The 26,517-nt window shown below is 36.8% G+C and overlaps 1 protein-coding gene across 3 annotated transcripts in view; it reads left to right on the top strand.

Annotated features, from left to right (window-relative positions):
* The window catches only part of EIF2AK4 (eukaryotic translation initiation factor 2 alpha kinase 4), a 37,942-nt gene that overhangs the window by 6,000 nt on the left and 5,425 nt on the right, over window positions 1–26,517 (top strand). Inside the window, exons 5-35 of one of the 3 annotated variants that reach the window (XM_042048335.1) lie at window positions 837–917; window positions 1,369–1,517; window positions 1,813–1,928; window positions 2,597–2,754; window positions 3,187–3,722; window positions 4,097–4,206; window positions 4,750–4,907; window positions 5,257–5,669; window positions 6,415–6,484; window positions 7,604–7,687; window positions 8,884–9,006; window positions 9,449–9,553; window positions 9,787–9,844; window positions 10,539–10,618; window positions 11,428–11,529; window positions 12,119–12,169; window positions 13,179–13,415; window positions 14,022–14,097; window positions 15,682–15,803; window positions 16,207–16,256; window positions 16,348–16,516; window positions 16,986–17,102; window positions 17,511–17,576; window positions 18,117–18,287; window positions 18,888–19,022; window positions 19,139–19,246; window positions 20,000–20,128; window positions 21,472–21,558; window positions 22,880–22,992; window positions 24,526–24,584; window positions 25,741–25,838. In XM_042048335.1, the coding sequence (XP_041904269.1) occupies window positions 837–917; window positions 1,369–1,517; window positions 1,813–1,928; window positions 2,597–2,754; window positions 3,187–3,722; window positions 4,097–4,206; window positions 4,750–4,907; window positions 5,257–5,669; window positions 6,415–6,484; window positions 7,604–7,687; window positions 8,884–9,006; window positions 9,449–9,553; window positions 9,787–9,844; window positions 10,539–10,618; window positions 11,428–11,529; window positions 12,119–12,169; window positions 13,179–13,415; window positions 14,022–14,097; window positions 15,682–15,803; window positions 16,207–16,256; window positions 16,348–16,516; window positions 16,986–17,102; window positions 17,511–17,576; window positions 18,117–18,287; window positions 18,888–19,022; window positions 19,139–19,246; window positions 20,000–20,128; window positions 21,472–21,558; window positions 22,880–22,992; window positions 24,526–24,584; window positions 25,741–25,838 (4,131 nt within the window). The remainder of the gene's footprint in view (window positions 1–836; window positions 918–1,368; window positions 1,518–1,812; window positions 1,929–2,596; window positions 2,755–3,186; window positions 3,723–4,096; window positions 4,207–4,749; window positions 4,908–5,256; window positions 5,670–6,414; window positions 6,485–7,603; window positions 7,688–8,883; window positions 9,007–9,448; window positions 9,554–9,786; window positions 9,845–10,538; window positions 10,619–11,427; window positions 11,530–12,118; window positions 12,170–13,178; window positions 13,416–14,021; window positions 14,098–15,681; window positions 15,804–16,206; window positions 16,257–16,347; window positions 16,517–16,985; window positions 17,103–17,510; window positions 17,577–18,116; window positions 18,288–18,887; window positions 19,023–19,138; window positions 19,247–19,999; window positions 20,129–21,471; window positions 21,559–22,879; window positions 22,993–24,525; window positions 24,585–25,740; window positions 25,839–26,517) is intronic. The other 2 variants (XM_042048336.1, XM_042048337.1) reach the window with 2 other exon arrangements.

Below are 26,517 nucleotides of genomic sequence, written 5' to 3'. Positions count from 1 at the left end.
AACAAAGTATCAATAACCATATATTCTCAAAATAACATAATCATGATTTTAAAATCACTCTGCATAATGGTGAGTTTTAGTGAGTTATTAACTTGTCAGACCTGCCAGTATGAGTGGATCAATATGTACTATATGAACAATCTGCTGCTGTAATTGTAATATTTTAATGATGTGGTGTTAACCCTGGGGAATATTTATGCCTGAAACAAACCTAAATGTTGATTTCTCATCCTATGCAAATCACTTATCAAGAGGACCTTATACAAAAGTGTAAGCAAATGTGCATATTAAATGCATTCAATCTTAAACTAGGAAGCGTTAGCCAGGCAGACAGGCTATCATACCTTCTTTTGCTCTTAGGGTGACTGGAATATTCACTGTGACAGACATCTCTAGAGAGCACCAAATTTAACCTAAGGAGAGGTCACACCACCACCATCCTTCACTAGAAATGAAGGGATTCATCCGAGTCTCACAGGGGCTGGTAGTGTGAGGTTTCTGCTCTGTGGGGAATATGGATAGAATAGCTCTGGTTTTTAAAAGATTGTTTGGGTTTATCTCCCTGTCTTTTTTTGTGTGTGAAACTTTATTTTTGGGTCTGGCAGTAGAAGTAATTTACAATTCCATTCTCCTATATCATACAATTGATACTGTTAACTTCCTCAGGAGAGCTAATTTGACTTCAATTTTTTTATTCTTGTGACATCCTCTAAGTCCTCTTTTAAACGCTTCTGAAAAATCAGCATCATAGCTTTTTTCTTTTAAATCAGGGTAAGATTTTAGCAGTTGCACTGCATGTACTGTTGCATCTCTAACAATACTGAAATTCATTTCAGCAACGTGAAATCCTTAATGAGATTCAGAGAAGGGAGGAAGAGAAAAGGGAAGAAAGAAAAAAGAAAGAGATTGCCAAACAGGTATTCTTTCTAAGCAGGTGTGCAAAAAAAACATTGCAGTAAGTTCTTCCCAGGACTGTAACAGTACATGTAAAAATTTGAAATCTTCTAGGACATCTTCTCTTATTCAGGGCCTTTAGTAGATCTGAATTAAAAGAGGTTCTTGATTATTTCTGGGGTTTATATCTGGAATAGACTAGCATCTTGAGTGTACCAAGGTGGATATTTTCAAACAGGAATAGAAAAAAGCTGGTATATTAATGTTTCCAGTTTCTTTACATTCTGCCCCAGACAGTGTGGAAATGTACTTTCTGAAATCTCAGCACTTCTTCTTTGGTCTCACATGTACATTTATTATGAAAACGTATTTCTTCTGTCATCTGCATGACTTCATGGAATAATAACTAAGTACTTGCATATGCGAGGATAGGAGTGACTTCTGTACTTACTTGGTGTCTTTCCTGATTTATAGGAACGTTTGGAAATAGCTGCTCTGAAGAATCCAGAAGATTCTCACAGGAGAGATACTGCAGGACACAGAGTTGCTTCACGCTTAAATGGGAGCTGTTTGGAACATGGAGGGAATAATAAACACCGACCAAATTCAGCTGGACGTTCAAAGTATGTCAGTTTGCATACGGATTTTTTTAGAATGATTTATTTATTTATTCTGTTGCAAACATTAGATTACAAAGTGAAATTTGAAGGCAAGAGAATAGTGTGCCATGTTGTTCACCTGCTCATTTTGGTCTCTTTCCTGTCCCCTTCCCCCACTACCTTCATTTGTCATGGTTTAACTAAGCTATGTGCTGTGGATAACTTGGAAACTTTCCAATTTTGAAGGTTTGTATTCAACTCCTGACTTTAAATATACTATATGTCTGAGTTGGAGAAAAATGTTCTCTTCACATTTCAGACGGGAACGCCAGCTTTCTGTTAGTAATAATGAAGAGTCCCCTGGAAATCATGAAGTTTTGAACTTCAGCACAAGTGGTGCTGGACAACTTACTGTCCATAAAGGAAAATGTCTAGGTAAGCAAAATTACAATTGCAGCTTGAAATGCTGGGGTTTGGGATGCTTTCAGTAACATGTGAAACCACTGATAAGCAGAGGGCTGGAGATGCATACTTACTCTGCTTCTGTTGCTGCTGCTAGCAACGGCATAAAAGCAGCAGGTTTAGCAAAATCATTAATACAGGACATCACAGGAGACTTTCAGAGCTGGAAGACCTCCATGAAGTGCCCATGTGGACAGACCATCAAATGTTTTCACTGTTTGTTTTCAACATAGCACTTCCTCAGTGGATGGATGAAGAGCCTCAAGGTCTCTCAAGAAAGGAAAACTTTATTGTTTTGCAGTTTGAGGATGAACGATTATGTTACTATGTGTAGAGCTGGCATTTGCTAAGCAGGAAGGTTGTTCATTTATTAAAACTTTAAATTCTTGAAGATGTGCAGCAGTTTTTTGTCAATGTGCTATTGCTTTCTTTTGAGTACTGTTACATAGCATTCAGTCTCATCAAGCCTGATATTTTCCATACTTACAATATAGATATGTCTCTTGTCTACTTGTAAGTAGGTTTATGTTTCTGGCTTTAGAAAACAGGCTTACTGGTATTTATTTAGCATTTGCAGGAGCTCTTGCCAGATCCTTAGAAACAGAAGAAGCCATGTTCCTCTTCTCTCCCTTTGTGTATAGGAAAGGATGAACAGCTTGGTAAATCTGTCTACAATGCCTTGGAAATTCACAGTGGAGACTTTGTTCTAATATATGAGTGGGTTCTGCACTGGCAAAAAAAGATGGGAAGGTTTCTTACAACTCATGAAATAGAAAAGATTGAGAAGTCTAAGAAACAGGTAATGCCTGTATTTTGCATTTGGCTTAATAAAGTTTAGGTTGAGGTTCAGTGTTTTTCTTCAGGCTGCAAGTTTAATATAAACTTGAGAGGGTAGTAATTAACTTGAAAATGCTAATCATTTAGAGCATTTGCATGAAAGAAGATGAGATGTTGGGGTATTCAGGAGTTCCCTTTGCAATAATACAAATGCAAGAAAGTGTTTGCAAGTATGCATAAATAAAAGAATAAAATACTAAAATTCTGAAGAAAGAGGGAACCAAGTTTACTTGTTAGAAAGCAAAGCTGTACTTTCCCCAGTGCACAGTACTTCCTTTTAGAAAAGTATGAGGATGTCATGTATTTTATACGTATTTTGTATATGCTACATATTTTATTGGAAATGTGTTCCAAGATGTGACAAAATGCATGTTATGTTGTGTTTCTCTACCAGCTTCAGGGAGCAGAAACAGAGTTCAGCTCACTGGCAAAGCTAAGTCACCCAAACATAGTGCATTATAAATGTATGAACCTCAAAGAGCGGGACGACTCAATTGTGGTGGATATTTTAGTGGAGCACATAAGTGGCTGCAGCCTTTCTACGTACTTACACAAGGAGACTCCTGTTCCAGTTGAGCAGCTGCGCCATTACGTGATCCAGATCTTGTCAGCTCTTGACTACTTGCACAATAATTCAGTAGTGCACAAGGTCCTTTGTGCTTCCAGTGTCCTGGTAGATGCTGAAGGAAACATCAAGGTCACAGACTACAGCATTTCCAAGCGCTTAGCTGACATCTGCAAAGCAGATGTTTTTGAGCAAACCAAGGTTCGTTTTAGTGAGGATGGTCTTCCCAACAAGCCTGGAAAAAAAGGAGATGTATGGCGTCTGGGCTTGCTTTTGCTTTCACTGAGCCAGGGTCAAGTAACCAAGGAATTCCCAGTTGCTGTTCCTACCAGTTTACCTGCTGACTTTCAAGACTTTCTGGAAAAGTATGTTTGTCACATTCCTGTTTCTTCTTGTCTTTGATTTTCCTTTTTTTTTTTTTTTTTTTTTTTTTTTTAAGATTTTAACAGCTTTTGCAAAGAATAACTAAATCCTCCTGTGTCTCTAGTTGTAGTTTTTGTAGAAGAGATGATTGCTCTCATGGCTCGGGCTGCTAATCTGGGATTTGGGAGAGCAGGTTTGGTGCTGTCTTTTTCTCTGCTCTGCCACCAACTGTATATCACTGTGGATAAGTCATTTAGTCTGTCTTTGCTTCCTACTCCTGCCTGAATGGTGGGGGTAATAATTTCTTAAATATAACTAGAACTCTTCTAACATTTGTGTCAGACATGGAATAGTTCTCTCTGTGGTTTGCTAACAGGTGCGTTTGCTTGGAAGATAAAGAAAGATGGACTCCTCAGCAGTTGCTACAACATAGTTTTATAAACATTCCACGAATAAAAATACCTGTAGCTGATGAAAATCTAGATGGTAAGGAATTTAATTCTTCCTGTATTCTGCTAAATAAGTGGACTACATGCCTGCAGTAAGAGAAGAATTGAGCTGTGCTACAGCTTCACAAGACTGCACAAGTGTGTTACATTAACTAACCTAAAAGGTAGTGTGGTCTTTAGCGCCTCTGTCCAAGACTGGCTGGGGTGGACTGACGACTGTTTTTTCTTCAGTAGAAGCAGCTCATGCTTTAAAGAAACATGTAAACTCATTCACCTCCTGCATGGTGTACATGTAGACTTAACTTCGTCTTTGGAAGAGGGTGTTCCAGTGAGACTTCTTTCCTTCTTACCTTCTTGTTAAAATCATTCCTTTGTCCAGCATCATTCATGTTTATAATTAAAAACTGTATTAAGGTTTATGCTTGCACTAGAACTTAACTCTACACAGCAGAGCACTTCTGTATTTTAGGTTTTAATTGCACTTGAAGTTATTTAGGTTTTGTCTCCTTGATCCTTATTTGGCAGTCCCTAGTGCCTTCTCCCTATATTGCCAGCAATGGTAGCTTTGTCTTCATTACAGATTCAGCAGGTATAGATTGCATGGAGACAGTTGTGCCCAGCAGTCGGATATCCAGCGCTTCGTTCTTCACAGAAACACAGAGACAATTTTCACGATACTATAATGAGTTTGAAGAGCTAAAATTACTTGGTAAAGGGGCTTTTGGAGCAGTCATCAAGGTATGGTATAAAAATTGTTTCCTCTGTGGAAATCTTTTTGGGGATATGTTTTGTTTTCTCTGAAGCAAAACAATATATTCAATGTTTGCATGGTTTTATTTACTGTGTGCTAGTGTGCTGTGCCTGTGTTGAGGTTTTTATCTGGAACTGCGAAGTCTGAAAAGTTTCTTGCAAGAGGTTGCTAGGAGATTGGGGAAGAAGCCTGTCAGTATGGGGAACCTTGCATTTGAATTGTAGTCATTTTCCAGGTGAAAGGAAGACTTCCTATACTGTGAAATTATTCTTCTTCTAGCTCTGCTTGGTAAGGCGTTTGTAAGTGTTTGACTTTACATTAATTTGAATTTTGCAGGTGAGAAATAAGCTTGATGGTTGCTATTATGCTGTAAAACGCATTCGCATAAACCCTACCAGCAAGCAATTTCGGAGGATTAAGGGGGAGGTAACTTTACTCTCCCGCTTGAACCATGAGAATATTGTGAGGTATTACAATGCTTGGATAGAAAAACATGAAAGTCCTGTTCCCACTGTGTCAACATCTGAAGCAACCGAAGAGAGAAGAATGCACCCCAAAGCTGGTCTCTTCATCCTTTCCCCTGAGGAGACAAGTGATGTGGAAACTAATGCTCCTCCTCCGTGTTTGACAAGTTCAGTTGAGTGGAGTACTTCATGTGAAAGATCCTCCAGCAACAAATTCAGTGGAGCTGATCAGGAGTCCAGTGACGACGACGATGATGGTGATGGCGTGTTCTCGCATTCAATTTTGTGAGTAGGCTTCAGTACTGGCACTATAGGGAGCGTGAGCAGAGTTAGTTTTCCCAAGTTTGTGCCTTATTATCGTTCTTGTTTCTTTTGTCAGCAGTAGTTCACAGTATGTTTATTTTGTCCCCTTGTTCAAAACTAGTGTACTTGCTAGCAGTCAGATAGCCAGGAAGAGGAAATTTTCTAGATAAGATTGTCAGTCTACATGGAAAATTTTTTGGTGTAGTCTTCTTGAAGCTTCTTATTATTTCTGCCAGAATGCATGACTGTTATGTTTGGTTGTCTTTTCCAGCCTTGAGATTCAAGTTTTTTAATAAACAGTAACAGAAATATTACAAATCTTGAAAAATATCAAACTTGCCCTTTCTTTTTTGTTTTGGTTTTTATTAATGTATTCCATACCTTCCTCTGTGTATGGTTGGGTTTTCTCACTCACAGTCATTTTTTTGTATAAGCAAGTAAGTAAACTTATCTCAGTTTTGCTTACTGGAAATAGTAATTAAATTTTACTGATGCAAATATACACCTTCCCTTTTAGAGACTGGACTGTCAAAGGAAGTGTTGCTTTGCAAGCAGGATGCTTTTCTGGGTATTGTTTCGTTTTGCTTTTTTTGTTTAAGGCGTATAGAAAGTCTTCAGCAGAAGCTTAGATTTTCTTATTTTCCTCTGAATAATTTCCAGATTCTTTAGTAAATATTTCTTGGTATGCAGAACTTTTGAGGTTTTTTTCTTTCTATTTTTTAAACAGGCCAACCACAGATTCTGAAAGTGAAATAATTTTTGATAACGAGGATGAAAACAGTAAAGGTCATTCTCTGGTAGGTGTAAAGATAAAGTTAGTGAAAATTAAAATATAATAAAATAGCCTTTGACACGTAAACAGGTCAGTTAGGAAGTTTTATTTAACTTCTGATGTAAGTACAGAAACATGTGAGGTTATGTTCTGTTAGAGTGAGTGGTGTGCCATTGTGAGCTGCATTCCATAAAAATCAGTCTGATGCAGCTAATCTGGATCTGTTTCCTATAGTGTTTATTGAGCTAAATATGAGGGTTTTTTAGTCATGACCCAAGTTATTGCAAATTTAACACTTCAGTGTATTTATGACTTAACAGTTAGCCATATGGATTACACGGTCTTACACCATCTCAAAGTTGAAATTCTGTTCTGCACTTAGGTGCTTTTAACCAATATATCTGTTCATAGCCCCTTTTTAAAGCAGACAAAATACGTATTGCTGGCAGACAGAAAGGGAGGGGAAGTTGTTGTAATGTCTAAGGTTTTAGTTGACTTTAAGATTGTGTCACAGCACTTGCTGTGGACAGTCAGTGCCCTGTATCACTAGAAAGCTAATGCACGCTTTTCTACAGCCTCTAGAATATGTCACTGCCAGTCCTGATGATCTGTAACATGCTTTTATTTAAAGCTTCATCCCTTTCCTCTTTCTGTTATAATGTACATTGGCATGAAAAAGTTTTCAATATATAATTTAACAATATGGTAGTGCATTCTTTTGTCATTATACATATATACACACACCGTACCAAAATTTTTGATTGAGGGTGGTAGATGCATTATGTATCAAGCAAGCTTTCTATCTTTTCGTTTCAAATTTTATCTTTTTCTCTTTTTTTAGTATGACACAGCTTGAAATTTAAGCTTCATCCAGATTTTCCAGAATTCTTTCCCTTCAGAGTCTAATGATGGCAAAATGTTACTCATTTTCACTTCGAGGGTTCACCACTCCTGCTTTTCTAGTTTATTTAGACACAGTGGTATTACAAAAATGTCATTGTATTATTTTGCTGTTTTTCAAACCTACCCATAGAAGCTGAGTTCTCATCAGTGTATTCCAGCCATTAAAAAATAGTAGTATGCATAATAAAAAAGTGCACAGCTTTCTGTAGCTAACTGTTCTATTACTTTTATTGTGATAAAGAATGAAGAAGGCAATGAAAAGAGCAGCCATGGAGGAGAAGACAGGACACCAGTCATTCAGGCAGTGCATTATCTGTACATTCAGGTACAAATGTGCTCGTGTGTTCACATGAAAGGATACTGTTTATGTCAACCTGCAGAGACTAGTTGCTGCTTTTCATGAGAAAAGTAATGACCTTTAAAAATGCAAATGAGTAAGTTCAGTGCTGTTTGTGCAATGGACTGTGTTTTTGAAGGCTTGCATGGTGGGAGGCACTGTGCCATGCATGTGGTTTTTTATGCCTTCCAAGGCTCTATATTTGTGACTGGAGAGAGCGAAGTTTTTTACTACTATAGTGCATAATAAGTAACTGGTGTTGCTCGTGTACAAGTAAAAGTTGGCAGTTCCTGACCTAACCACAGTACAGCCCAGGCAGCCAACCTTTGAGTCCATGCCTTTCAAAGCATTCTTTCGCCTTGTGCTTATTTGTTGAGAATATCCATCCCAATCCCCAACACTGTAGCTGGTGTTCCTCAGTTTGGTTATGGTGTTAATTCCCAATGTAGACTTGAAGTCTACCGTGTTAAATTCCAGAGAGGAAATTGTGTTTCACAGATGTGGAAACTTCCTCATTCTCTTCAAAAGCACAGCATTGTGTATGTACTTTATTTTAATAGAAATCAGTAATCTGTAAAGCCATTGTATGGCTCTAACAGTAGGCACAAGATGAAACTCCTGCAGGGTTGCAATTTCAGGCTATTCTACTGGCACCTCCTTTGTGTTAGGAGTAGTCAACTTCTCCCAGAAACAGTCTATCATAGCTAACTATTCTGTGGTAATGTGCAATTTTTTATAATGCACTTAATGCTAGAGCTTGTCTGGAAGGAAGTTACAAGTAGGTGGAATTACATTTTAAGACACTTGTTTGCGTGTGTTGTGTATATTCATAATAAAAGCAGCTAAGATGCCAAGTGAAATAAAGCTAGAGATTCTTTGGGGTTTGGCTTTATCATATATTATGGCTTGGCTGGTTCCACCTTGTTGTTAATGTTTATGTTAGAGAATATGCTGCTGCAAGCTCCTAGGATTGTCCCAGAAAATGAGGTAGGACCCAGAAGTGAGCACATGTTTGTAGCTAAAAGACAGCTGTCAGGAAAATTCCAAATAGCTGAATGTTTTGGTGAAACTATTTGCTCCTGAGCCCTGACATTAATATGTGTACAGATACAAGTTTCTGATAGTCTCTTTTCTTGACAAAATTGTTCTTTCTTCCTCTGTCCTCTATGCATGCACAACTGAAGATGGAGTATTGTGAGAAGAGCACATTAAGGGACACTATTGACCAAGGGTTATATGAAGATACAAGTCGGCTTTGGAGGCTTTTCCGAGAAATTTTGGATGGGTTAGCTTACATCCATGAAAAGGTTAGTAAATATGATAGTTATGACCTGCGCATAATATCTGTGTTATGCCTCTTTCTTTATGGGTTTCTTCATGTTCATTTATTAGCAAGTTTCCTCTCTTTGCCCTTTCCATTATTAGTCCATTCTTGGGGTTTATTATATTTTATCATTAACGTGATTTTTATAATGAACTGCTTCAGATTTTACCCATTTGTCATAAAAATTTGACCATCTTTTAAAAACATTCTGTTAGGTATCTGGTAGCACTGAAAATTGTTTCTAGCTTCTGGGCTACAAACTATAGTCAGTCTTCAAGACTGATCTTCAGTGACTTAATGCAATAGATTTCCCACTGTAATAAAAATATGTATTATGATTTTCCAGTCTATTATAAAGACTTATTTTGAATCTTGTTTATTGTTTAATATGCAGTGGGTCTTTTTTTATTCTCCTCCTGTAACAGGGAATGATCCACAGAGACTTGAAACCTGTGAACATTTTTTTAGATTCAGATGATCATGTGAAAATTGGTGATTTTGGTTTAGCTACAGATTATCCAGCAAATGCAGTAAGTACAGCTTGAAGTGAATGAAAAAACCCCTTGAATTTGGTAATGTAATTACTTGAAAAATAAAACGTAAGTTAAATGACCACAATGTTCATATATTGAGAATGCTCTAAACTTCTTTTAAATTTGTGAGGTTATAGAATTAAACCATGCAGTGCCAACAGAAGTAACAAGAAAAGCCAACAGAAGCATTTCATGTGTCATTTACAACATGACTGTTTTGCTGGTTTCAGGTGGTCTCTAAACAAGAGGAAAATCTCTCGGATGGTTCTGCTGTGTCTGACCCATCAGGTTAGTTTACGTTGCAACTTGCTCTAAATTATTTTAAGCAAACATTATATTCACTGGTCTTGTACATTCTGTTAGAATTTTCGTTTGTTCTTTGAAAATAAAACTTCTCTTTACTGAGGCCAGGGGTGGGACCCCCAGCCACCAAGTTGGGTGCCTGTGTTATAATCTGGTAGTTTTGCCTCTTATCTAAGAATTAATTTGTTATCTCTGCTAGCCTTCTGCCATAGATCAGTGCTTTCCTCATGGTGAGGTATATAGAGATCTGGTATATCTGTTCCATCTGCCCTTGTATTCTCTTGCCTATACAGGACAATATCAAGATTTCAGCGTCCTTGGTTGGTTGGCTTGGTTTTTGTTAGAGTCTGAATTTGTTGTTTTAAGGAAACTTTAGTACATGGTACATTTAAAGACAGGTGTAATGGCAGTGAAATTTAGTTGTAATATTTGTGTGCTGACCTACTACTACAAATCTGTAAAGCAGTAGATAAGTTTAGCTACTACAGATAGACACAGGTACTTGATGTGTGAAGGTAAGAACTGTCTGTTTGTCAAAGTATTCTCAGCTGGGTCTCTCTTAGTAAGGACTGCACTCCAGCCTAGAAGACAGAGAACATGACTGAGTTTTTTCTGGACGTGGATGCTGCATTTCTCTCCCACTTTCTTGAAACTGGTGCTCTCATCTTTTGCCACACAGGTAACTTGACAGGGATGGTTGGCACTGCGCTGTATGTCAGCCCAGAGGTCCAAGGAAGCACTAAATCTACATACAATCAGGTATGATTGGAGTAGACCTAATGAAAAGGTAGCATGGAATCTAAGATGTACCAGCTATGATTTGGGTCATTTCTCCTTGACAAAGATGTGTGGTGGGACTCCTGTGATAATCAGGAGGATTAATCATTCCTTCAAGAGGAAACCAAGGGTAGAAGGATGTGGGCAAGTCAGTTTTTCTGCCTGTGCGTGATCATGACTAGATGCAAGCGACTTTAAGTTGAAAGCATGTAATCATGGAGGACCTTTATAACTGAATAGGATAGAAATCTTACCGTCTTTAGTTAAGGTAATAAAGCATATATTGCTGTTCTGGATTTCTAGACCTTGACTGTGGGAGGTGGGGGTGCATTTTTTCTGTCAAAGAGAATCCTGTTTATGTGCAGAGACAGACTGAATTTCAAAGCAAGAAAATGTTTTCAAAGTGGGGGTCATAGAATTATAGAATGGTTTAGGTTGAAAAGGACCCCAAAGCTTATCCAGTTCCAACACCCTGCCGTGGGCAGGGTCACCTTCCACTAGACCAGATTGCTTCAAGCCCCATTCAACTTGTCCTTGAAGACTTCCAGATGCTAGATGATAGGCTTTAAAGTCTAGCAAATCTTAATGGGTTGTGTCTTCTAACAAAAAAGCTTTAAAAACAAAAATAATAAAAAACACACAAAAAGACACAGGAAAAAACCCCAGCCTTCTCTCCAGCTTTAATAGACTTTGAAATTTAGCCTAAACATTATTTTTTTTCCTCTGCTATTTTCATCTTCAGAGAATTGATAGGTACTACATACAAGTTTTCGGGTGTTTTTCTTCCTTAGAAAGTGGACCTGTTCAGCCTAGGTATAATATTCTTTGAGATGTGTTACCATCCTATGAATACTGCATCAGAAAGGATCTTTGTTCTTGGTCAGCTAAGGCTTGTAAGTACCCAGATATGAAACATACTAATTCTATGCATCAAATAGTTTGTTAAGAGAAGAAAAATGATGGAAAATATAGCAAAAAAATGTTGCCATAGGGAGTGCTTAAAAACAAGGTTTGTAAAACATATCTTGAAAAGTGAAGAATACAATTGGAGCTGACACACTGACATTCCTTTAATGCACTGTGGATTCTAATGGTATTGCCAGCAGTCAGTGTTCTGTCTGTGAAATTAATTTTTACATGTCAGATAAAGGAATCATCTCTTTAGTATACCTAGCTTTAGGCCTGGTGGGCCTTTCTCAGGAATCAGTTGGTATTTGTAGTTGGTAAATGCTTGGATTATGGGTTGTATTTTCATTGTACGAAACAACATCAAAGCATTCTTTTTCCTTTTAGCTCTTCAAATTAAATTTGCCGTGTGGGGGGTTTGTTTGTTTGTTTGGGGTTTTGTTGTTTATTTATTCATGGGCAGTGGAATGCTTAGTTTCTCTGTTTAAATATGTAGAACCTAAAAATAAGGCTAATCTGAGCAATCTGAACTGCCTGTTAAAATTGAAATGTGGATTTTGTTTTTTGTTTTGTTAGCCTGCAATTGTATTTCCTAAGGACTTCGATGAAGTCAAGCATGCAAAGCAGGTAGTTTTGATGATATTATAACTATTAGGTATTCCCTGTCAGGAAACATTAGTTATAATTTTCCCCCTTAATTTGCCCCTTAATTTCCCACTTAATTCCCCACTAGTATTCTCTGCCAAGTTCTTATTACGTGATATTAGAACAAGGTAAGGAAATGAAATCTCAAAAGAATGTTCTAAGTTGACATGGAAATATATTTACCAACAAAATTCTCAGAGCACAGTCATAAAGAAATTTATAGTTCACTGGCATGCCTTTCTAGCTCTGAGGGACAGTTTTGGCTTTTTATGCTCAGAGAAGTGGCAGCTCAATTGTTTAACTTTTAACTTAAACTTTTTGAAAGAAATCTGTCACAGAACAGAAAGAGATGAGCAAGCTCAATTGGCTGCTTGCAAGAGCTGCCAAGGGCGTGTTCTGGAGGCCTCCATGGCAGAGTAATGAAGTGATAAGGGGCAGTGTAATCTTCTCTGAACCATCTAGGTAGCTTTATCCTTCTGCTAATCAACTCTTTCATTGACCATTAGTATTAGCTTTTTGTCTGTTATGCTTGTAAAACAGCAATTTGCATGTTACTAGTACCATAAAAACATTTCCATTTTGTATATTTCACTGAAATATGCCAGAAAGATTCCCCCTTCTCTAATATTTGTACCTCTCAAGTCTTTGATTCTGAGCATGAAATTCTGCTTTTTCTTAACTTGGTTGATAAAGAGATGTCAGAGCTAGCATACCATGGAACAATAAAGGATAAGGATACTACATATTTTGTCATCCCAGGAGGCACAGGTCTAATAATTTGTGTGGTTTAGTAAATTTGTTCAGATGATAATAAAAGATATTCAGAATTTACTTAGCAAATAATATACACCCAAAAGATTTAGATTCTGCTGTTCTGTCCCCTGTAGCGTCTCGTAGTTTGTTATTGTAGTGGTGTGACTACCAAGTTTGTTGTAAATACTGTTAACTTATAAAATGTTTCTAATCTGTAATATTTTGATTTAATTTGTAGAGATTGGTTATTACATGGCTCCTGAACCATGATCCTGCAGCACGGCCAACAGCTGTGGAGCTGTTAAAAAGTGAACATCTTCCACCACCACAAATGGAAGAGTCTGAACTCCATGAAGTCCTCCACCATACCTTAGCAAATGTGGATGGGAAGGCCTACCGGACTATGATGAGTCAGATATTTTCACAGCGTATATCTCCAGCAATAGACTATACTTATGACAGTGATATGCTGAAGGTTTGTAAGTGTTCAGGGGATGTGTGGGTTTGGCTTTTTACCCTGTGTTGAATTTTTCAAAAATATGCTTATATGGGTAAACCTCTAGTGTGTTTGAGTGAATTGCATTAACTCAACATTCACCTTGCCATTGGTTCCCATTTAAAATTACAGTCTCTACTGTGTGGGTTTGAAAAGCCACTTCCCATTTGAACCTTACATTCATTCTTCAGTGAAGAAACCAGCAGTGTTTGATTGTAGCAGCTAAAGCTTTAAGCTTATGTCCAGATGATGACTTTCTTTACTCTGAATTCCTGTCAAACTAATCGTTGACTGGTTGTCAGCAGAAAGTGTTGCCTCTGGATGTTTTCTTCCCTTTCTAATTGACGTGATTTTTCTTAGTTTATCAGCTCTTGAATCTTTCTAAATCCATAGAAATTCAAGGTAACACAGTACAATAATGCTTTGTATAGCTGTAGTTCTTCTTTATTGTGTAAGCATTTCAGTTTTTTATAGTGGGATGAGATAGCAGAATGTTTATTGCCTATATTACATGGAATGATTGCCTACATGGAGTGTTCATCGCACCTGAATTATATATGTACTTTTTATTTGTGATGGTTTCAGGGTAGTTTTTCTATTTGGGCAGCCAAGATACAGCAGCATGTATGTGAGATTATCAGCCGGATATTTAAAAGACACGGTGGGTGTGTTTACAAAAGTCATTAATTACCTTTTTTGTGATTGAATGGAATGGGTTTACTGCTATAAGAGAAATCAGAAAATATGTTCAGTAGTTGTACATCATTTGAAGTTTTTATAATGTTTTCTTCTGTTATTTTGTCATTCCAGTAATAGCTACTAACATAAAATCTGAATGATTTACACAGAAAGAAGAGTAAAAATCTTCATTATATTTTTGAATGTATACAGTTGTTCTGATAAATCTGTATAAGCTTTTAGAGGTGGAGGCTGTTATGCAAAATCTGGATCTGAGTATAAGGGCAGCTCGTAGTGGAAGACCAGGCATCCATGTAGCACAGCAACCTCTCTTTGAACAGCCAGAATGGGAAGGGCATAAGGGAGAGCATGGAAACAGAGCAAGTGTGTAGTGGTACTTCCAGTGATAGTATTCTTGGCAATGCTGTGCTGTTAAGGAGTTTCCCGAGCCAAAGCTTATGCCATGATGTCTTCTGTTTTCCTTTCCGGGAATCTATCCAGTCATTAATATTAGTATTTGCTTAAAATTATTTTTTGAGAAGAAGAAAATTTATGCAGCTGTTGTCACACTTGAAATTTTATAAATTGTGTTGGCTTACAGGTGTTCATGATACTATTTTATATAAACATAGAGAATTTTGAAATAGAAACTAGGAGTTTTCCTAGTAAATCATCATCTGATTAAGCATGATCAAAGTTTGGCAATACTAAAGAGTAAGAGACTGAGAAATGCGAAGTCAGGGAAGAATTTACTCTCTTCCCCCACTCCTTAAAGCTTGACAGACTTGGGAAAGTGTTTGTCAGCTTTTTAGAGACTGAAATGTTTTCATTCTTTTGGAAAAATAATGGGGATTGCGTATTTTTTTTTTTTCCATTAGATTGTCTCTGACATCTGTGATGGTTAGAAGAATTTCTTTCTATCTGAGAGATCTTTTTTTCTCATTTAAAAGTTTATATTGAAATCTAATTGAGTTAAGCTTCAATAATATTTGATTGAGAATCACTAGAGACTTTAAAACAGGAAACTATTTTTCAGTAATAAGTGGTATTATTAATAGTAATGAAGATTGGATTCATACAGATAGATGGTTGCAAAATATACCCGGGAAAAAAAGGTGTTTGTGAGGCTTTAAAAGGAAACACAAACACTTCTAGTATGTTTTTGAGACAGAGGATGCAACATGTCTGAACAATATTTGTTCTGTATGGAAGTGCCTCTAGACCAAAGCAGTACTTGCTACGGGTAACTGCAGAGTTTCTCATCTGTTTCGTATGCCTGCTTTTGTGAAAGTGGTGTTTAAAGAGGGAGGGCAAAGTGAGGATTCTGCTAGGCTGTGGAATTGGCAGTTCCCTCTTCTGTGGCCTCCCTGCTGAGCCCAAGAAGCGTGCAACATAGGCATAAAACTTTGACATTCTTTCTTTAAATATGGAAGAGGCAAGTCTATTAAGAATATTTATTTTTTTTTAACTTATGGATTGATGTAATTATGCCCTGCAAGGGTGTTCATGAACTTGTAAAAAGCAGGTGTTACTTGTGAAATGAGAGGTGTTTTCTGGTTTTGTGCAGGAGCCATCAAGCTCCATACTCCGCTGCTGATGCCCAGAAATAAAAAACTATATGAACATAATGAAGCTGCATATTTCATGGATCACAGTGGGATGCTGGTAATGCTTCCTTATGACCTCAGAGTAAGTAGCATCATCTCTGCAGGCAAAGCTTGCACAGGGTTTGAAGGGTGCTGTGGTGGAATTTGGTTTAGGCTTGCACTTCTTTTGACTGCTGAAGTAGTATATCTTTCAGTGTCTCTTCTTGTACTCCTGAGTTCTGTACTCATGCTCTTGACAGCTGGAGCCCTGACCACGTATTGAATAAATAGCCTTTTTTTGTTTGGTTTTTTTTTAACAAAGGTGAAAATAATGTTTTTATTTAAAACTTGCAGCAAGGATGGTCAGAATACTATTACTTAGCTATGTCAAGTACTTTAACCATTATATTAACTGTGTAACTGCACTGTATAATTCATCTCCAGCTACAGAGCTCCTTGAGACCAACTGTTTTGTTTCAACAATTTTCATGTATTTTGTTTTTCAGATTCCTTTTGCAAGATTTGTAGCTAGAAATAACATATCAAACTTGAAAAGGTAAGAGATGTAGAGGTGATGTTTTGCACTGATACCATGCTTGGACAGTGACTTCTGAAGAGGCTGATTGATTCTTCAATGTTTCCTTTAGATACTGTATAGAGCGAGTTTTCAGACCTCGGAAGTTAGACCGCTGTCATCCCAAAGAACTCCTAGAATGTGCATTTGACATCATTACATCTACTGGAAATAGCTTTTTGCCTATAGCAGAAACAATTTATGCAATTTCAGAAATCATTCAAGAGTTTTCAGTGCTACAGGTAGATTTTCTAATCAGCCCCTTTCCTCTCTTTTCCACCCAAAATTTTAATCTAACTGAATTTTTAGTTTGACGTGTTGTAAAAGGATACTTCCTTTAGCCTTTAATCTGTAGTCAGTTACAGAACACTGTCATAAAAATGTGTTTCCTAGGTAAACTTAAAATGAAGCATAGGTTTATGTGCAAAGGAAATATTAACTGAATCCTTTAAAGTACCATTGAAATAATGTCTTTCTTCTGTCAGGCAAGTGATTATTGTAGAATGAGACAAGACTTGCCATTCTTTAGTTAGAAATGGAAGGTAAGGTAGTGAAAGAAGAGGTTTGAAGTTAATTTTGAGCTATTATTAAATGTTCAGGAAGCCTCTTTGTTTTGTGGGGGTTGGGGTTTTTTTAAGCAAAATAGAATGTAAGTAAAACCTGCTTTTTTCATTTCTTTCTTCCCTTCTTTTTTTATTTATGCTTTGACAGGAAAGAAATTACAGTATTTATCTAAACCATACTGCCTTACTGAAAGCTATACTTTTGCACTGCGGGATACCAGAGGACAAACTCAATCAAGTCTACATCATTCTGTATGATGCTGTGGTAAGGCATTAGTTATTAACCAGCATCTATAATCATCACTGCAGAGTATTCTATTTTGTGGAGCTTTTTCTAAAATGACTAACCACCCATTGCCAACATAACCAGGAGTATACTCTTGATATATAAAAAGGCTGTCTATCTTTGGACTGTAAACGTAGATTACTTACTTTTTTGTTACTTCTGGATTGGGATGGTTTAAGATGATTCTTGAATGTGTATTTATGAGAGAATTATTCACCTGTATGATCAAGAATTGACAAGCTAATCAATAAAAACTTTAAAATGTATTCTAATATCACTTAGGTCTTTTCTATTTTATAAGCACAGAATATAGATGAAATTAATTTGAATAATTATGGTAATGCATTAAACCCAACCAAATGCTGTTTTAATCTGTTTTTCTTGTAGACTGAAAAGCTAACTAAAAGAGAAGTAGAAGCCAAATTCTGTAATCTTTCTCTCACATCAGCTAGTGTAAGTGATTTTAATTCAGTGTTAATTTCCCTGTAATTTGCCATAAGTCAGTAGTATTTTATTTTCTTTGTAATTTACCCAACTAGAGTAAGAAAAATAAGCTGTTGCATGTGCTGTTCAAAATAGGTCAATCTCTTTGCAAGTGGTCTGACTTTGTTCCCTGCTTCCTCTGGAAGTCGGTATTGCAGTTTGTTCTTTAAACGTATTTCTCAGGCTGTGGAAACTAATAAAGGGTAAAAGGTAGAGTGCTATTTAATAAAACAAACTGAGAGAAACATTAAAAAAACTTCTCTGCAAATGTTGCGTGTGCATAGAGTTGAAGTTAACTTCTGGACAGTCTGAGACTTGTGTCTGTCTATTCTTTTCCTCAACTCCACTAGGTAAAAACAGGCTGCTAGACAAAACAAACAAAAAAGGCAGATGTCTTACTCCCACAAATGTCAAGTCAGATATTTTTCTTTTTTTTTTTTTAGATGGGACCTGTTATGGGTGTTGTCTGTGTTGCTATGTGTGCTTATAATTTTATTTTTTTGTTTTTAGCTTTCTCGACTCTACAGATTCATTGAGCAGAAGGGAGAAGCAAGTAATGTATTTCCATTTCTAAACACAATGATAAAACAAAAGCCAGGTGTCACTCAGCTGTTGAAGCATGGTATGAAGGATTTAGAGGAAATCATTGGTCTGTTAAAACAACTGGGAATAAAACTTCAGGTGTGTGAAATACTCTGCTAATAAATTAATGGATTGAAAGGCTTCTGGGCCTTGTAATTTGCCAGGAAACAAAGTAATGATATTTTATAATAGGAAAAGCACATGCAAGTGTCTTTTGATGGCCTATAATAGTACTGGCATTGATATTTCTTCCTTTTTTTTTTTTTTTTCCCCTTTTATTTTTTTTAAGATGCATTTTAAAAATAAGACCTCTTCAGTCAGAAGTCTCTGGCTTGACTTCTGTCTAATGACACTCAGACTTCTTGTCTTCCCCCAACCAAGACTGAAAGCATTACTTAGAGCATAAAAGAGGGGTTTTATTAAATTTTGGAACAAACTGTAAATATTTTAAAAATGCAGAAATCTAATGACTGCTTAAGGCCTTCACCTTCCCTGAAGCTTGCTGTTTGGGTATTGTGCTATAGGTTTATTGGGATCTGTAAGATTAAAGCACCATTTCCATATTTTTCATTGTATTTTGAAGTTTTGTAGATAAGGAATATTACCATGTATCTTCCTTATGTAAAAACAGTGTTTTCAATCCATGCTGCTAACAGGAAATTAATTCTATATGTGCACATATTCATTTTTATTTTACAGATTTCTATAAATCTGGGACTAGTTTACAAAATACAGCAGCACAATGGTATTATCTTTCAGTTTATAGCATACATCAAAAGAAGACAAAGAACTGTGCCTGAAATTCTTGCTGCAGGAGGCAGATATGATCATCTGGTATGTGCTCATCTCTTCTAATAAATTTGAGTGGGTTTTTTTAACCCATGAAAAAGATGGCATTTTGCCGAGGTAACTATTTGATCTTCCATTTTGGTTTTTTTTCTTGTTTTGAGATTCCACAGTTTAGAGGGCCACAGACGGTAGGACCAGTTCCTTCAGCTGTTGGAGTCAGCATAGCTATAGATAAAATAACTGCTGCTGTTTCCAGTGTGGAGGATTCTGTAAGTCTCTTTTTTGGGAAGTGGGGAATTTGTTTGTTTACTTCTCACGGTTCAATAACCTAATCGTAGCTGGAGATTGACAAAAAATAAGATGTTCAGATGTGTTCCAAAATAATACCATACTGAAAAAGAAGGCAGATATCAAGATGGCCTGTTTTCTTTTGTGTTTCTCCACATAGAACTATTTAGTAAATGACTGTTAAGGGAAGGCAGGATCTTCAGGCTTCCACCATTTTATTTTCAATTTAAATGGAATATTTTTCTCAGCCTGTGTATTCTTTCAGATGGAAGAGTACAACTGTAGGTATTTAGTGTTATTTTCTCCTTACTACTTCTCCCTTTATCAAAATATAGAAGATGGAGATGGAAAGAAACTTTAAGAATATTGACTACTTTGTACAGTGTCACACATCTTCACTTGACTGTGGAATGTGTATTTTATTATGTTCATAAGAATAAATTAACGTTGCCAAGGAGAGTGGGAAGGAAAGAACAGAATAGGCTGGGATACTTGCCAAGCTGAGGCTGTGGAGGTGCTTTGCATCAAAGATTGAGCTTCAGTGACTTTCAGACAGACTCAGGTAGATTGTAACTCTCAAAAGAGGTGGATCTAACCCCTTTTTTTTTTTTTAGCTTGATGCACTTTGGCAAATGTTGGTATATTTGTCCATCTTTGTTACTTTAACTGCCTTATGAAGGGGGAAAGGTGGTCTTGTGACTAATCTCAACTCCTTGGTTTTACTTTCCCTTCAGGTTTCTGTCAGCTCGTGTGACCTGCTGGTTGTAAGTGTTGGTCAGATGTCAATGGGTAGAGCTATCAACATTGTTCAAAAATTCTGGACTGCAGGAATTCCAGCCGAAATAATGTATGACTGGTCCCAGGTAGAACTTTTATCTTTTATGTGTTAACTGTATTATTGTTCTCCAAGATCAGTGCAGACTGAAACCATACTTTTTCAGGGTATTTTTCTGTTTTTATGGAGGTACAGACTCATAAGACTGAGCATGTAGGGTGCTAATTCAGACACACTAATGTCAAGAAAGTCTCACTGGCCTTGCAGTATTCTTTTGGTGTATTTAAAAGTGTAAAGAAGGATCCCTCAATTAATAAATTTAATACTTAATAAGGGGTACATCAAGAAGAAACAGTAGCATCGATTTTAAATAGCCAGATAGATGGCTGAAGATACTCAGGTACAGAGGGGATATTGACATCATTCTACTGTTAGAAATAGAGTTTGGCAAACTGAGCTACCAGATGGGTCCCTATGTAGTCCTTGAAGAGATGTGTTGTAGGAGGGGAAGACAGAGTGACAAGCTGAGTTGTGCCCTTTTATGTCCAGCTGAAGCCAAACAGAGCTTTAGCCAGCACTACCTCGATAGAGTGTAGTGAGCTATGTGACAACACTGAAGTCCCTTTTAGAGGTGGTGGCACTTACCTGAGGATTATGAGTCTACTTCACCTTTAAGTGTCCCAGTTGGTGACTAACAAAAGAGAGACTCTGCAGTTGCCCCTTCCAAGTCACGTGTTGCAGGGCAGGTAGTTTTGAGCTCATTCAGTACATTGTCTGACGTTTTTGTAATTTTTTGCCATAACATTTCCTACAGTTTCAATCTCTTGGGACTGGAAAAAATATAGATCATATACTTTTCCTGTGATCACCTAGGCTGGAATTTCTTGCTTTAGGGTTTTTTGTTTGTTTTTTTGATTCATAAAGAATGAAGATTTGGGTAGTTCTTGGGTGTGTCTAATGCTGTCCTGCAACCCAGTGCTGAGTAAGTCAGCATAGCCATAGGTTTACAGGAACCCAGCTAGAGTCAGCTTTTGTGGCAGACCTCCAGCCATGCAGGACTGAAAGCTGCAGGCAGCAGGGTGGTGACTGTTTGACTGATGTTATATTGCACATTTTTACAGTTACTTAGACCCTGCACTTCTAGGTGTAGATAGCCCTTCTATGTGGGAACTGGGACTGCAGGGCCTAGGCATTCTCTTTATCTAAGTGTAGACTTAGATTTCAATTTTAGCAAGCATTAGGTGGATAAATATATGCCTCATGGAGTTTCATCTGCTCAAGTTGTTAATAAAGCTTTTCTCTCTTGGAAACAGTGTGACTGTTGTATATCAAGTTACTTTAATTAAAGACAGGAGACTTTGATTACTCAATTGGTCATTTTATAATCTGTCAAATTAATGTCTCATTCTCCTTCCTCTGTTAACACTTTAGTCCCAGGAAGAACTGCAGGAATACTGCAGATGCTCTGGGATTACATATGTGGCTCTGGTGTCAGATAAAGAAGGAAGTCATGTGAAGGTAAGCATGGGAACAGAGGATGCTTGATGGTATTTCAGATTTATACTCTGTTATTTTACATTATTTTATTTTTTTAAGGTCATTATTAATATAATATAAATTATACTTGAGTAAGTGGAGTTGAGGTAAATACAGTTTCGGTTGTTAAGTCGTAGAAATGTTATTCCGAAGAATTTCAACATTTTAAACATTTTTTATCCCTACATTACACTGTTATTCACAGACCTCCTTCCCTCTAGGAAAGTCCAAAAACTAGTGCAAACGTTGCTTGACTGTGCCATCAATGGTTTAACACGGAAAAAGGTTTCTCTTGTCTCTGATTTCTTTGAATCTACAAAATGAATTTGTTGAATTAGCAATCTTTGCAACTGGCACCTTTTCATGTTACAAAATAAATACAACTAAAATGTAAATCTAAAAAAATCTATGTAGTTCCAACAGACAGTCAGAACCACACTCTTCACCTCTCTCAACTCAGGTTAAGATGCAAAGACTGGACTCTGTCACAACATGAATTACCATCTTCTGTACTCTGCAGCCTGTGATTCTGGTGCCTTTGGTTTTTTGAAGTTAAAAGTTTTAAAATATTTTGGATCATTAGAGAAAAGGTTATCATTTTTTGGATAAAGATTCATTCTTTGACTGAAAAAAATACTAACCATTTGACAGCATCTGGCAAGGACAGCCAATGTGCCTTACTAAAATGTTTTTCACTTCTTATTTGCTCTGTTATTGTAGCAACAATAATTGCAAGAATAAGTAAATCATGATGATGACAATGTGATATATCAAAGTCCTCCACAAGCTTATTATAGAGTGTTCTTTTAAAAATGGCTTTATTGAAGCAAAACCAAGAAAGGAGATATTAATGAGGTGAATGGTGGTGTTACTGATTAATCTCTTGCCAATAAAGATGGTGCAGATTCCTAAGTTTTGAATGTTTGAGTTAACTCCTGCAAACTGAAAAGCAAGCCTTATTCTAATGTTATTGCTTAACTAAAAATATTATATTAATAATATGGTATTTACAGTTATAAACCATTCTGCTTAGAACTTAATTATCATATATTAAATGCAGGGAGCCGAGCTAGTTTACGCTTTGGGAATGCAGAATAAATTAGTTGACTGGAAAAAAAATCTAATCAAAGATTTAATTTTGATTGGTAATTGATGTGATTGATTGGTAATGATGATAGCTTCCTACCTTTGACTCTTTCACCTTTAATGAGTGAAACAGTTTGGTTTTGATTAAATTTGGTAAGTTGATTTGTATGCCATTTTAAGAATCAACAATCTTATGAACTATTGAACTACATCATAGGTGAAGTCCTTTGAGAAAGACAGGCAGACAGAGAAAAGGATTTTAGAATCTGACTTAGTAGATCACCTGATCCAGAAACTGAAAATGAAAATCAGTGATGAAAGATGTAGTAGGTAAGTAGCATAACATGTCAGTGATGTGAATAGTCAAAATCAGAAGTGAATATATGTTTGCATGTGCTCAGTTAAACATTAATTTTATTTGGCAAAGAAATTGCTGAATTTCTTTTGAGAGGAAAAGAAAGCAAAAGGCTTGGTTACAGAATTGAATTGAGATAAGAAAGAAATGATTTCCCTAGCTGCTGCTACATTCACACATCCATAGTGCTTCATAAGTATAGTGCCTTCAAAAGGCCACAGTTACCCTAATGCGGCTAGAACAGCAGTATTGTTTGGCTGGCTGCCTGCAAGTCCCTGTTACTGAGCAGAAGTCCATTACATTTGTGTACTGTGTAATCAAAGAATTAAAGCAGCAAATCCCTTTCATTCTGAGGCAGTACTGGTATGGTGAAATGCAGGTGTAACTGTAGCACACCTGTATGCTCTGGTGGCACAAGTGAAAGTAACACCTGGCAAAGACTTGAGGTACACAGGAAAACCCCTTCATCCTGTTTTCATTGAAATTGCTATTTATTGTCACCAGTGGAAGTTAGTACAGAAATGACAGGAGAGGCTAGTCATTCCTGTGTGCTCAAGCAGTACAGCTGTTACTTACACATAGCCCTCTGTAAGTATATCATTACAGATGCACCTAGATATATTTGTGTGTGTATGTATGTGTGCATTGGAGGCAGGAATAGACATGCATTAGTCACACAAAGTAGAATTCAGAATTTGGATTTGCCATCCATAGTTTTTCTGACTAGGCTTAACAATAAAGGAAATCATTGAGCTTGGAAATGCTGAACTCAAGCAGTAGTTTATACAAGTAGTTGATGTCTCCAGCTACCCACCTCTCTTTCTCCTTTTTCTGGCCTCAGCCAGTCTTGGTGTTTAACTCTGCAACTAACCTGATCCTCAGGTGCTTTGTGACAGATCTACTAGAAGCTGTGAAAGAAAATCATTCTTTCATAATGTTACCTTATTTCTAAATCCTGAAAACAGAATGGAAAAACCCTTGCATGGTGCTGCTAAACAGAGAAATGCAATAGCTGATTTTGTAATAGCACTGGCAAATTTCTCTTTTAATGAATTCCTGAATGTGGAAAGTAAAATTACCCAAACTAATTATTGAAAGCTTCTTTGAATAGGTGTGCTCTTAAATACAAATACTACCTTTTACACGTTAATAGTATTCTTTCACAGAAACCTGTGAGAATTAAATTAATAATTCAGAGAGAATACTCTCACAATATATTTTTGTATTAGGATATAAATCACTCTTGCATGATATGGAGGACATTTTTTGTATCCACAGGAAGCACTGCTTCTAGACTTGACTTTTTAATGTAATTTTGAATGATTTCCTGTCAATTCCTGAATAGAATTTATTTATGAATAATAAATATATGCTGGGAAGTATCCGTAAAGTTATTTACCTGTTGGAACTAAGTTTAAGTATCTATGATAGTCTGAAACCACTGTCTTACTACAGTATTTCTTTATGATTGTAAATCTGTTTCCTTAACTGTCTTTGTTTATTTTTAGAGAAACCTCGGATAATCTTTCAATACCAAATCAAAAAGGATCATTTACTAATATTTCAGGTATTTAATATCTAGTTACAGAACATACAAACTGTTCCTCTTTCTGCTCAAAAACTATTTTATAGGAAAATATTACCAAAGGCAAACTAAGACAATGTTTTGTAGCAGAGCTCTGATTAGAGACACTGCTTCTTAATCTCAGATATTGTTCCAAGTGATCTAAAACTGAATTTTTCTCCAGACTAACAAAATCAGTGCTCAGACCAATGGATAGAGTATTCTCCATACAAGCATTTGTTGATGCAGTAATCCAAGAGGTTGGGAAAGCCAAAACTCACAAGTTTTTCCTAGCTGAGGAGAAATTTAAATGTCATCTTGATGAAAAATGACTTGAACTTGACTGAGAGCGTATTGAGATCTGTGTACATTGACTTACCAAAAAAAACCTACAAAAACCATTTTTTTTCAAATGAAAATGCCTTTACATTTCTAGCTATGGTTTTGTATTCCTTATTCTGATAATATAAGTTTGTAGATAAAGAATAATACTAAGTACTTACTGTGTGGCTCAAGTTTGGCATTTTTGATAGTTGTTTTATTGAGCACTGCTATAGTGGGTGGTGGTGGTGATTTTTAAAGAAACACTTCACACACAAACACTTCTGCTAATAGGAAGGGAGAGAGGCAAGGTTTAACTGGGGGGGGTGGGGGGGATGTGTGTGTGATTACCAGAAGTGGCAATTGAGATTTCAAAATAAGTAATTTCAGATTTTAATTATTGATTTTGGGGAAGCTGGGGTTTACTGTTTGTTTCGTCAGTGATTCTGCTATGGGACCAAGCATTAAATAGTTGCCTCATTCTTGTAATAGCTTTACTTTTTTTTTTTTTTTTTTTTTTTTTTTTAATATTAGGTGCCCTGCATTCCTTTGTAAAATTATGCAAGTCATTTGGAACTTTTTCTTAGTTTCAGGGAACAGTGATGTAAAATACCAAATTTCTTAGTCTTAACAACCAGTCCTTCAAAGTCATAAGTGAGTGTTTGAGAATTTATGTGCACGTGTCTCATTATCCTGTCAGATTTTGGAGTTTTTCAGCAGCTTTTTAATCCCTGTTCTGCACTGATTTTAGCTTATTAATAATTTGTGAATTTTCTGTTTCTTGGTACTTGTTGTATAAAGAAATACTATAAACTAAAATTATATGTTTGCATTTTAGGTGTGTTTGAATCACATGGATCTCTTGTAGTGCCTAATGTTAGTGTTATAGCTCCTGAAAAATTATCTGCCAGTGCCAGGCGTCGTCAGGAAACTCAGGTACACGCACATCAAATAAGTATTCAGAAGTGATCCTTAAAAGTTAAGGAATGGTAGAATTCATACTTCCATGATCACCTAACTTATACAAATTGATGCTGTTTGTTCTTTATTCATAAAATAGACTATGAATAACCCAAAAGGTTGAAGGCAAAGACCACCCTTTTTAACAGTTTGGATGTTAGGGATTATCTGTGACATCGTGGCTCAGCTATCATTGTGCATACATATTAGAAATCTCACTTTACTAGGAACCGTGGTTCTGGAACTTCCCTTTCTTTTTCTTCCTCCCTAAATGCTGAAGTATGTTAGAGGCTGTCATGGTTTCACCCCAGCCAGCAGCCAAGCCCCATGCAGCCGCTTGCTCACTCCCCCACCAGTGGGATCAGAGAGAGAATCAGAAGGGTAAAAGCCAGAAAACCCCTGGATTGAGATAAAGACAGTTTAACAGGGAAAGCAAAAGCCATGCACACCAGCAAAGCAAAACAAGGAATTCCTTCACCACTTCCCATGGGCAGGCAGGTGTTCAGCCATCTCCAGGAGAGCAGGGCCCCATCATCTGTAATGGTGACTTGGGAAGACAAACGCCATCAACTCCAAATGTCCCTGCTTCTTCCCTCCACTTTGTACACTGAGCATGCTGTCATATGGTCTGGAATGTCCCTTTGGTCAGTTGGGG

This window comes from Corvus kubaryi, unplaced genomic scaffold, assembly GCF_017639235.1.
Source record: "Corvus kubaryi isolate FWS band 111438036 unplaced genomic scaffold, C.kubaryi_AGA036_p1.0 66, whole genome shotgun sequence".
In the NCBI taxonomy this organism is placed as follows: domain Eukaryota; kingdom Metazoa; phylum Chordata; class Aves; order Passeriformes; family Corvidae; genus Corvus; species Corvus kubaryi.
The sequence above is the reverse complement of the archived record's forward strand: the minus strand, read 5'-3'. Positions and strand labels throughout refer to the sequence as shown.